This window comes from Lucilia cuprina, chromosome 2 (genome assembly GCF_022045245.1).
Source record: "Lucilia cuprina isolate Lc7/37 chromosome 2, ASM2204524v1, whole genome shotgun sequence".
NCBI classification, from domain to species: domain Eukaryota; kingdom Metazoa; phylum Arthropoda; class Insecta; order Diptera; family Calliphoridae; genus Lucilia; species Lucilia cuprina.
Window position 1 is genome coordinate 36,216,848 of NC_060950.1, and position 13,504 is coordinate 36,230,351.

The following is a 13,504-nucleotide window of genomic DNA, read 5'->3' on the forward strand; positions in this document are numbered from 1 at the left end:
TAGCAGCTCATACAAAATCCATTGACAATGTCGATGAGGAGGATTTCGTGTCCTTAAGCTTTGAAATAAATGCACACAAATGTACAAATTATTTAGAATATATTATGCCAATATACATACATATTTGTAAAAGTGGCTGAATTTATTATAAATGTAATGATTCTATAATTGTTTAAGAATTGTCCATACCGTCGTACAGTAGATACCAATAATATGTTCAGCTGTGGTTCAAAGTGCGCAACTTAATCTACATATATAGATTTCAACAACTTGAAAGCATTCTATATTTATTACTTAAAATGGAATATACAATTTTGAACAATCTTTGCCTTCAAGAGAATGGTGTACAAGCGGAAAATCGTCATCTTGAACCTTATATCTGGGAATAACGTGACTGACGAGTAATATCCTTTCTGTCGCGAAAACTATCCAGATATTTCTCCTTCATCAGTTGTCCTATCTCAACATCAGTACCGCCATTACCAATTAGATCTAATAGCCAACAAACCTTTTGATCTAATAGCCAACAAACCTTTTGTGAAGGAACGGTCCGAATGACATTTGAGAAGTCGAAATTTTTAGACACGATCAGCCACTACACATCCTTTGATTACAAAAAGTCCAATATGAACTTAAGGGCACAATCTAATCGCCATTCTTGCCTATTTTTCCACAGTTATTACGATGTGCATGGTTCATGCATGGTTCTCAAAGGCACAGCCGACAGTTGTTAGATAAAGAAACTTTTTTAATTACTGGAAGTATAACATATAAAAAAGAAGTTTGATAATTTATCTGTATTATCATTATCAGCAAACTCTTTGAGTCGCAGTATCCCAAATTCTGACTGTGCATTACACACAGAGTAAAAGCATGATTCTCAAAGGCCCAGCACTTGAAACATAAATAAAGAAACCTTGTTAGTTACCTATGTAAGGAGTGAGATCGAAAAATTCTTAACATACATATATGTTTATAAAAAAGAAACCACTAAACTTACAGCTTTATTTTTTTATTGGATTCAAATTATTATTACAATTTACAAAAAAAATATTTTTATAGTTTTAATCACTAGTGATGAAATTTTGAACCCTTTTCGGAAACCCTTCCATTAACGTTTTTATAGTGCTTTCTGTCACTTTGCTCGAACATGTAGTCCATCTCCGTTTAAAATCTACCACACTTTTGGACACCTTTTTTGTACTCTTCAATTCTCTTTTAACAAGAGCCCAATGACTCTCCACTGGCCTTAGCTCCGGGCAGTTTGGAGGATTTGCCTCTCTTGGTACAAATACCACATTATTGTTCTTGTACCACTCAAGGGATTGTTTACCATAGTGACAGGATGCCAAGTCAGGCCAAAAATAAGTGGACACATTATGAAGTCTTATGAATGGAAGCAGCCTTTTTTGTAAACATTCCTTGATGTAAATTTCGGTATTTATAGAGCCCGTTGTAACAAATGATTGGCTTCTTTTGCCGCAACTGCATATTGCTTGCCATACCAAGAACTTTCTGGGAAATTTTGTCTGCTTTTGGGTCCTAAACTTTTCTTCAACATTCCCTCGAGCATCAGCAACATAAAACTTTTGACCTGGAAGTTGCGAAAAATCTGCCAGAACATACGTTTCGTCATCCATTATGCAGCAAGAATATTTTTTTATAAAACTTGACTTCAATTTCCGTGCTCTGTTTTTGGCCTCTAAATTTTTAGCAGCGTTCCTGTCAGGAACTTTTTGAGCCTTGTATGTTTTTAAACCTGCATTAGCTTTAACTTTTCGTACCAAATAGTCGGAGCACTGAGCTAACCGAGCTGCTTTCCTACCGGATGTGTTGGGAGCTCTTTTGAAAATGCGTTCTATTTTTGGCTTTAGAAACATCATGTGGACCATTCCTTCTACCTGAACCAGGTTTTCTATCAACAGACAAGTTCTCCCGGTACTGTTTAATTACATTGGAAACAGTTTGACGGCAGACCTTTGTATGCTTGGCCAAGTTGGGTTTAATTGAAAATATTTAATAATTTCAGTACGCACTTTTTTCTGGTCACTCATTTTAATCAGATTAACAAAAAATTAATATAATTGACATTACACATAATAACTGACATGTTTTTCAAAGGTAACTTGATCAAAAAAAATCAAATAATACTTTGGTTGAAAAATGTAATGAAAAACGTGTGTTAAGAATTTTTCGATCTCACTCCTTATATGACGATTGGCCCGTAAGTAGTTATTGCTACTGCTACAGTGTCGTCTCCCTCTTTGAGGGATTGTCAGAGAAGAAATGTTAGAAGATGCCATAACTCTGATCTAAAACATTAACATATCACACTAAAGCAACAGTTCCTTCTGAATATCACAGGAAAACGAGAGAGATCAGAATAAAGATTTAAGTTAAATGAGTTCTAACAGTCAATAGACCGTGTTGTCCTAAATCACACTAACACAACAGTTCCTTCTGAATGTCATCGAAGGAGTCATCATAATTTTGACATCACAAAATCTGTGACAGAAAAACAAAAGAGATCAGGATGATAAATTAAGTTTTATGCGTTCTAACAGTTCATAGATCGTGTCGTCCTTAATGTGATCAGGTTCCAACGATACTCCATATATTCTAGTCTAAAAATAATAGACTGATAAACTTTTAACAAAAATCGCATAAAATAACATAAAAAATTTAAGAAAGTTTTTCAAAATGTATTTTGACATTTATAATATTTTATTAAAAAAAAAAAACATTTTGTTATTGTTGATTAAAACGTGAGAAATTCTTTATTCTTTGTTTAAGGATTCTGTTGTGTTAAATGTATTCGAATGTCCTTAATATTGTTTTTTCCCAGCATTTATTGTTGGGGCTTGTTTATTTATCAGAGACATATTTACGTGAGTAATGGATGCTTTTTAGATTATGTTTATTATTATATTGCTATTGTTGTATTTTCTTTTATATTTCTATAGCTTTTGTTGTTGTTCCTTTTATTTCATATAAACTAAATAAATGTTGACCACTTTTATAAATGATCCAAATAGAGCAACGAAAGGGAAAAACGGAAGGAAATAAAGGGGTCAGAAATTGAAAGCTCTTAATAGTGATATATAAACACACACAGTCAAACAGTTATAGAGAAGAGTATTGTGCAAACAAGGGATTTTCTGAAGCATTCAAGTGACTTTTCATTCCAACACGATTGTCATCATTTTGAATCCATCACTCATGTAGTCAGTGTGACTGCGACTAACAATGGTTCCCCCCTTGACCGAAAAGAGCCATACATTTGAAGTGAATTCACTGGCACGCATTAAGATTTCATTCACACTAATGCCTGGACACACATATATATTTACAATAAATAACATTAAATATAATTTATACACATTCACTTTTACATTGCATATATACAAACAAATGTAAATATGTATATGTAAGGATTGAAATCAGTCAGGTTAGAAGTTACATTTAGACTACAAAAAGAACAAAAGAATTCCTGCTGAAAATTTACTCTTTAGTAGTTTAACAACGAATTGGTTTACCATTGCTGAATTGAGGCATACTAGCGACTTTGACTAATCTTATTCTTGAGATGAAGCATACTTAAAGCTTCTTAGTATCCTTGGGCTTTTTATACCCTACACCACTTTAGTGGGGAGGGTATATTGGGTTTGTGCTGATGTTTGTAACGCACAATAATATTGGTCCTATACCCACCTTAAAGTATACCAATCGGCTTAGAATCATTTTCTGAGTCGATTTAGCGATGTCCGTCCGTCCGTCCATGTAAACCTTGTAATCAAACTACAGGTCGCAATTTTTAAGATAATTCAATGAAATTTGGTACATAATCTTATATTGTCCCAGGGACGAAGCCTATTGAAAATGGTTAAGATCGGTCTATTATTTCCCCTAGCCCCCATACAACTGAACCCCCGAATAGGGCTTGTAAACCTTGTAATCAAACTACAGATCGCAATTTTGTAGATAATTCAATGAAATTTGGCACATGATCTTTTATGGTATCGTAGACGAAGCCTATTGAAAATGGTTAACATCGGTCCATTATTTCACCTAGCCCCCATACAACTAAACCCCTCGAATAGGGCTTTTAAAACTTGTAATCAAACTACAGATCGCAATTTTGAAGATAATTCAATAAAATTTGGCACTCGATCTTCTATTGTACCAGTGACGAAGCCTGTTGAAAATGGTTTACATCGGTCCATTATTTAACCTAGCCCCCATACAACTGAACCCGCCGAATAGAGCTTTTAAGTTCAACAAAAACCTGCCAAACCAAGTTTTATACTAGCCTTATGACTTAGAAACGATAAAGTTTAATAATTGCTTAAATTTTATATTTAACCTTAAATATATATTTTTTTACAGACATCGAATAAGTGAAATAACATATTTACTCTCCCTTGGAATAAGCCGTGGCGTGGCGGGAGGGCTTAAGTACTTCTTAACTTTTAAAATATTTAATTAAAAACTTAGAAAAACTTATTCCGCGAAATACACTGTGGTGTAGGGTATTATATAGTCGTGCTTGACCGACTATAACATTTTTACTTGTTTATTTATTTAGTTTAGTTTTTGTTATTTCTTCTGCTGCGCTATCCCATTGTAAAAATAAGGATTGTGAATTTCATTTTGAATTGTTTACTTATTTAATGCTGTTAATGTATTGATATTAAATATTTGGGTCTATCCATGGTTATGATGTGTGATTGTCATATAGTGATTGTGGTGAGATGATGAATTTCACTAAAATTTGTTATCCATTCACTTGTAAAATATTTACACACAATTATAAAACATCATTAGTAAAATGTTTTTTTTTCTGTTAAATAGATAATGGTGGAGTTTACACAGAAACTCATGACGTGATTTTTAGTTGTCCTTATATATATATTTTTTTTTGTTTGTTATATTTTGTTATTTTTGTTGTATAAACATTTATCCTTTCATGTGATAATTGATGATGATTTGTCATACAATTGGTTTGCATTGTTGTCATTTTCAGCATCATCCTTAACGAAAAGACATACAGAATTTTTTATACATATTTAAAGTTGTAATTGTTGTTACATGTATAATTTTTATGTTTGAAATATGATAAATTGCATTGTTTTAACTTAAACAACAGAATGACAAATAATAAATGAAACTAAGTCAAAAATTCGTATCAACTCACACAGTATTGCATCCGACACCTTTTGAATTGCTACGGATTCCAGGACATTCCTAGGATATGCAATTAATAACGAACGGATCGGGGTATTCATGAGTGGAGGCCAATGAATACCCCGTTAAGGAAGAGGCAATAATCTCACTGATGCACCACTTTGATTCTGTCTAAAGGATGCGAAGGTCCTCCAAACTCATGAGCTTGCTGTAGCACACCAGAAACTAAATTATATACATTACTCAACCTACTTAAACCCGCACGACCACACCACCGAGATGGCTCTGTTATTTGTAGAACACATACCGATTATGCTCATGAGCAACTCCATTCTTAATTAAGACCGTGCAACTACACTACTTACTCATTCATGCCAAACTATGGAATAGAAATGATCGTTTAGTGAACTGAACCCAGTTATTAACCCGACAGCGAGAGATATAACACTCAAGTATAGTCCCACAGCATGTCACAATACGACAACTGTTGAGATAGCAACAGCTTCCAGTCATCCCCGAAATAATGAGGCATATTCAATAAGAACTAATAGAACTTGGGTAGGACAATGTCCAATATATCAGTTAAATTTTTTTGTTTAAAAATCTTCATGGAATAACGAATAACTTGTTATTGAAACGCTTTGAGTGTGGATAATTTTTGGATTCCTTATTCCTTAACACACTCTTCAAGATAGTATAAATGGACCAAATAACTACACTAAAGCAGCCTACCAACTTCGTCAAAATAAGTGCAAATTTAGACATGTTCCTAATAAAACCGCAGAAAGTGCTAAACATTTCTATGCTTGATGTCAACGTGAGAGAACATCAAATAACTAACACACATGTAAATACTTACACTTGATCCACAATTAAAATAACTGAGATATACATATGTATATACTACATATGTATGTGCACATATTATTTAAAAAAGTGAATTTGTTTTCTAAATACATACAGAAATTGGCAAATATTTCAACATGATTTGCACAGTATCCTTGGCTTATGTTGACATTGTGTTCTTTTTATTGGACACACTTGCTCTTTCACTGCACACATCCATTCATAACCAGACATTCGAAAGTAACTAAATACATAAACTCACACCATAATGATGATGACAATGATAGTGCTGACATTTGCAGGATTTGTGCCACTACTGTATTTAGTGATATGACTACATGTAACTTTGCTTATGACTGACTGTCATATCGTTCGTTTCTTACCATAACAGAAGTAAGGATGTATCAAACACTAGACATTGGTTAAGGTTTCCGAAAGAAAAAGAAAATATGTAATAAACACATCATCCTTGTACATATGCTATACGTTTGTATAGTATGAAGATGCATTAAGGCATCAATCCAAATAGCGGACATTACTCGGACCACATCATTGCCGTTTTGATGGTTTGTGTCCTGTTTGTCCAGTAGGAATAATTTTTGAGTATTTCATACTTGTTGTCGTTTTGTTTGTTTCTCAACATTTGGTATTTAGTGGCATTATCACGGATGTTTAAGAGGTTTCCTTTTTTTAAATCTCTTCCATATATGTTTTTTGGCCCTGTGCATGTCACTTGGCCATGTTGTATTCAACTCCATTCATCTCATTCTGTTGATGACATCGTAAAGTATGTTGTGTTTACTCAGAAGGAAGGACAAAAATAACATAAACTCTTGAAATAAAAATAAAGTGTAAATTAACACATTGGTTAACTATGAAAACAAGTCTGTCTGTTCAATTGTCCGTTAGTCTTTCTTTCGAAATAAAATGGATAAAGTAACAAAAAAAAAGTTTATATATTGGGTGGGTTGAGGAAATATTTACGGAAAATTAAAATCTAAAATGCTATTGAATTGTAAAATTAAATGTTTAATGTCAAATTTAACTTATGTTTGAAAATAATTATACTTTTATTGTAAAAAACGTTATCTATTTATCAAGACCTCACTGAATATGAATGGGTACTCAGTGTCTATTAGTCTTTCTTTGCTATTCCACAAAGTTTTGGAATAGTCTGTGTTGGTTTGCCCAAAATAATGTGATAAGAAATATAGTCTTAGTGGACTGAAGAATGAAACTTTGTAGCATTTTGATTTATTATTAAGGTCTTTTAGTACATACATTCGGAAACGAAATAGTCAGTCCTTTCATGTCAAAAGATCTAATTTTAAATTGCGTTTAGAAATAAAAGTTTCAATTATTGATGACTAAAATATGACTGGTGTGGCCGAATATGTGCAAATATTGTGAAGAATATCGTTTCGATAACAAACGATACAGAGCCATGATTTTGGACTTTTATGTTGTAAAAAAGTACTTGAAAAGTGTTTAAAACTTAAAAAACGATCCAATATAGACTTTCATAAAAATAGCATATGATCTTAAGGTTCGTCGTCACATTGTGTCAAACGCCATTAAATAGTCTAAGGATGACTTGAGCATTAACAAGTAAGAGTGTTATATTCGACTATGCCAAATCTTATATACCCACCATCAAACCGTATGCCTATAAACATTAAGTTGATATTTGAAACGGACTTAAGTCAAATATGGACACATCCTTTTCGGACTAACACAGTTTTTATTTCTAAAAAAAATATTTTTATCTAACTTTTTAACCATTATTACATATAGAGATATTGGCTTGTAAGAAACTTACTTCCTTAAAGTATTTTTCTGAAGGGGGCCTTATAAAGGTGGAAGGGTAAATTATGTACTGATCCTCGCATTTTTAAAACAGTTATGACTGTTAAAAAGAAATAAAAGTTTCAATTATTGATGACTAAAATATGACTGGTGTGGCCGAATATGTGCAAATATTGTGAAGAATATCGTTTCGATAACAAACGATACAGAGCCATGATTTTGGACTTTTATGTTGTAAAAAAGTACTTGAAAAGTGTTTAAAACTTAAAAAACGATCCAATATAGACTTTCATAAAAATAGCATATGATCTTAAGGTTCGTCGTCACATTGTGTCAAACGCCATTAAATAGTCTAAGGATGACTTGAGCATTAACAAGTAAGAGTGTTATATTCGACTATGCCAAATCTTATATACCCACCATCAAACCGTATGCCTATAAACATTAAGTTGATATTTGAAACGGACTTAAGTCAAATATGGACACATCCTTTTCGGACTAACACAGTTTTTATTTCTAAAAAAAATATTTTTATCTTACTTTTTAACCATTATTACATATAGAGATATTGGCTTGTAAGAAACTTACTTCCTTAAAGTATTTTTCTGAAGGGGGCCTTATAAAGGTGGAAGGGTAAATTATGTACTGATCCTCGCATTTTTAAAACAGTTATGACTGTTAAAACCATTCGAATGGGAGTTATGCCCATGATTTCATGACTCTGTCATGATGTGTTACAATCGGAATGACAAAATCAATATATATTTAAGTCAAACTAAGTCGATCAATTATTTCGAAGAACACCAAAGAGATCAAGTAGAAAAACATATCGTAAATGATAATTTTGTACCACGAGAGGCAAAACCACAGAAGTTTACACTGTGGAAATGAATTGCACTCAATTCAAAAACGAATAAAAGAACATAGGGAAATATGTCCTTCGACACGCCGGACTGAAAATAAGTAACGGTAGAACCCTTCGTCTTAAAATGCAGGAGAAGTAGTATCTTTAATAGGAGGAAATGATTCCACTGGAACCGATAGCCCATAGGACATGTTTACCATCGATGGTAAAGCCTATATACCCCGAGACGACAGATGCCCCAAAAATTAGTTACTGTAGGACTTATGATACGCGATGGATGTTTTATATCAATGATGGTGTGGGATAAATGTTAAGTGTGCTGTTTGGAATGGTGATGAATGTAAGGTATCTTAAATAAGTGACAACATTAAATATTCTTTTCTGTAAGTAAAGACAAGTCTCAACAGGGGCCATCACATCTGCGTGGTTATATTGACATATATTAAATAGCTCGAGTTCATGAAATTAGGCAGTCAAGGCAGGTGTTCATATACAGCACTTTGACATTTTGTACTCCCAAGTCCTTGCTCATTCACCATTAAAATACTTTTGCTACATTTGATTTGTGCTTTCAAGTATAACGAATATAACATTTTCCTTTCTCAGTGAAACGATGTTATTAGACATTCTGGTTAGATAATTCACATGATCGTTTACGATTTATATCTGTAGTGGCCAGCATTTGAACCTTGCCCATAAAACAACAGTGATATTTGTACTTCCATTGAATCTTATTTGTACTTTGGAAATTTATTTACTTTAGGAAACATCCAGAAAATACTTATTCATCAACCTAATGTGATTTTTGCTACACCCACCCAACCACTTTTAAGTTTGTTGTTTGTGTCCTTTATTTACTTAAATATCTAAGTATTTTTGTTAAGAGTGTGTTTGTATGAGTTTTGTATACTATAAATATATGTATATATACATATTTTTTTGAAAGTTGCTACTGTTGTTATTTATTTTAGTTTTTATTTTGTCACCCTCTATTTTGCACCATTTAGCGTAGTTGATGTTGTTGCAGTTGTTATCGCTATTGCAAAGTATTTGTTGGCAGGCATCCCAAACCAACATAACGAACACTTGAGCTCTGCTTAAGTAAATATCAACTACTCTACACTATTTCAATGTAGCTCTGAACCCAATAGTAGTTGTTGCTTTTGAGAATAAAAAGAGCAGATGAAAAAAAATGAAAGAAAAGCTCTGAAAAAAGGATAACAAGGATGCCTAAAGTACAAATATTTTAACAAGTGTCAAATACACACGCTATTTTTATTTACAACACACACACTTACATATACACCGTTCAAAAAATAACACGTTTTATATGTATGCAAGTATTTAAAGTAGTGTTGTTGTAAAGGATTCATGCTAATATTACACCATTTCCAATTTTTAACTTTTAATATTAAGGTTTTCGAAAAAATGGTTTAAATTTGAAACAGTTTAATGGTTATTTTTGACCCTAAATATCATGGTGTAATCTTTCGGCATCCCCGGAAACAGTGTTTTAATTCTAGCACATAATTCCTCCACTGTTTTGTTTCTATTGTCAGTACTTTTCTCACTTTTTTGTTATTTTTAGTGTGTTCGCCTGTTGTAAGTTGCATTTGTTTTGCGTGTTTCATACAGTATTTGTTCTAAATATTTATTTTTTTCTACCATTTTCTACAGCAACTCTATGCCAAGTGTTAAGGTTCTCGCAGTTCTTGAGATTTGTTTACATTTTTGTTAAAAGTTGTTTTTGAGTTGATGTTGTCGCTGTCGTTGGCGTTAAGCTTTTACAAATGTCATAAAAACTTATTTTACTGATTTGAAAAGAATTTTTTTTTTTTTTAGTTTGTTCGCCCAGTTACGCTGATTTTGTTGTGAGCATGCATGAATTGTTGGTCTTAGTCCGTTTCGCATATGCATGACAAGGATGTGGATTAAAAATTTAAATGTTTCATTTCTTTTTCAGTGACACGTATTAAGAGTTTTAAATTGTTTCATTTTATGTAAATATGGCCTGTTGCAATGTAGTTTTAAACGTTTATAAATACTAGGCAAAATCTTTGTAATGTGTTTCAAAAATAAACGGTATTGACAAAAAAAAATTGCTTGAGTTGGCAATAGACGTATTCCGTAGACCTATACACGAATCCATCATATAAACTGAGGGCTTGTTCTTGCTCACAAATAACACATAGTGGTAAATCTGCTATGAACAGAGTAAACCCTAAACATAAATGGACAAGGTTGTAAATTCACTTGTATAAGTTACCTCATATTTATCATCGATCTCCGATTATAGTCCCGACAGATTAGAGATACTGGTAGCACCTCTTTTCTCCTTGATTGCAATAACAATAATGAGGAAGATTCGTCAAGATACCATGCCCCCGGGGGGAGTGTTCACTTAACAAAATATAATTAAATATTTAAAAATAATGTTCTTAAATTCTATCAAAATTTTGTTTGTCGCTGGACATCTTCTTTTTATAATTACAAGAATCAAGGTTCTTAAAGACGATAATATTGTATATTGAAGGACAAATATGAAATTTTAAGTAATTTAATTTAAATGATCAAATTCTTTTTTTAATCTCCTTATCTTTACAGTTATGCGGTGATAACAGGACTTATTGAAATATTATCGCGTCGATGCATGAAAATACGTGAATCAATTGAAAACCACCAGAGTGTGGTTCTCTCATTGTTGGCTACGCTTGGCTTCATCACAAGGTTCATTGATGTCTGTCCACCCGGTAAGTGTTGGTACTAAAAACATGCAGTTGTTAACTGCAATCTATTTTTTTTATTCCCAAATTTAAAACTGTATTGCCCTTTTTCCAAAGCACACTATTACTTTTGAATGTATGTACACGGTCTGTACAAAAAATAGTTACATTCATTAATGTTCACACCTTGCGGCTAATTATTCATTAATTTTCACCTTTTACTGTTTTACTCTTTTTTTCATTTGGGTTGTTTTTTCTTTATCAATTTCCTTTTGCTTTTACAATGGTTTAATTCACCTTTTGTTTAATTGTGTGTGTATGTTTGTTTATTCTTTTTACAGGACCCACAGATCCTACACGTTTCCTAAGCGCGGCAAAATCTACTGAACTCTTTGGTTCCATATCGATGCTCTATGCCAGCGTAGTACCAATTGGTAAGTTAGTATTTTATAAGGTTGACGTTAATGCAACATGCTGTGGCACGTTGTATGTAAGTCAAATAGACGTGTGTATGACTTTATCTATGACTCACATATTTATGACCTGCTGTTGTTGTATTTTATTTAACTTCTTTTTTTCTAATCAAGTGCAAAGTGCATTTTTCGGATGATTTACTTTCTCGTCTGTAATCTAACGAATCATTTCAACATGTTTATTTTTTTGCTTTTAAATGTTAACGTGAGTTTTCTTTAAAAACGGAAATTATAAAGTTTTTCTTGGTAACTTTATGATGAGAAGAATACAGATCGATTTTTATTTATGACTTTATTATTGTATATCCGTTTTTTATATCTTAAATTTTCTTTGATTTATTTATGATGCAACTGATGTTGCCTTCTTTTTGTCAATTTTTTACAGGTGAATGCATTCCACCGAGAACGATTTCGTTAGCGGCTGCAACATTTAATCTATTAGTTTCAATGGCTGTGTTGGATTTATCTACGTTTCAGGTAAGTTACGTTTGTAAACAATTAGGAATATATATAAAGATAAAATAAAATCGTCTAAATTATTTCCATATAAAAAGTTTCGTCATAATCAGTAGTTTGAAAACTCAAAGCCAGTGTTATGATTAAAATCTTAATAACAGGGAAATAAAAAAGTTTTATTTTACAATTATACAAATTTATTTAATTGTTTATTTCTTTCTGTCACAATTTCTTTAATCATTTTATTAAAATAAAATAATATTTTTCTAATCTTTGATAAGATAAAAGTTTACTTAAAGTAAAACCTACTAAAAGTCCTCTTGGAAAACAATCCCTTTTCAAAAAAATTGCCAACACTTCAAAGAAAATTTCTTAATAAAATATTAGTTGTAATAAATACAATCTATTTTGTAAAATAAATAATTGTATGATGAAATATGTAAATAAGAGTAGAATGTATTCTTTTGTAGAATTCTTCATTTTGTTTTCACTCACTTACTCTCTAGCTCTGACTTGTGTATAAAGTCTACTGAAAAACAAATCATTTTTAATTTGTTTACAAAGATGCCAAGAGTAATAAACCAAATGTAAATATTTTCCTAAGCAATTTTCTTTAATTTTAGAACAAAAATATGAAAACAATACATTATACACAAATCAGAGCAAACAGAAAAGCACAACGAACATGAGCGTTAGAACCACCCTCAGCATCACACATTTATTATAAAGCTTTTTTTTGTGTTCTTAACCAGAAGATAAATTGCATCCTTTATGATTTTAAACACTGAGAGATATATTGTTGTTATCTTGGGTGATAATAGTAATTTTATTTCTCGGATACCCCGATGTTCTGATATCCTTAAAAAACAAAGTGTTGTCCGATCTGTAACAATTAAGAAAATATTTAAAACATACTTTTTATTTACTTATTCTTCTTTATATAAATGTGAATGATAGACATTTGTATGTTTTTTTTAGTTTATATGTCAATTGTCAAAATTTTTGTCAAAATTTTTGTGTGTGGTGATCTAAAGACTTAAAGCCTTATTTATAAAAAAAATTTATTTTATAAACGGTTTATAAATCAAATTTGGTATAAAAATTATATTTTATAAGCTCTTTTGATATCTCTGGAACTATTAGATATATCA

General features: G+C 31.8%; 1 protein-coding gene across 1 annotated transcript in view; it reads left to right on the forward strand.

Annotated features, from left to right (window-relative positions):
* LOC111674916 (S phase cyclin A-associated protein in the endoplasmic reticulum) overlaps positions 1–13,504 on the forward strand; it is a 106,733-nt gene that overhangs the window by 80,226 nt on the left and 13,003 nt on the right. Inside the window, exons 7-9 of the mRNA XM_046950707.1 lie at positions 11,306–11,451; positions 11,766–11,858; positions 12,283–12,374. Of these exons, the coding sequence (XP_046806663.1) occupies positions 11,306–11,451; positions 11,766–11,858; positions 12,283–12,374 (331 nt within the window). The remainder of the gene's footprint in view (positions 1–11,305; positions 11,452–11,765; positions 11,859–12,282; positions 12,375–13,504) is intronic.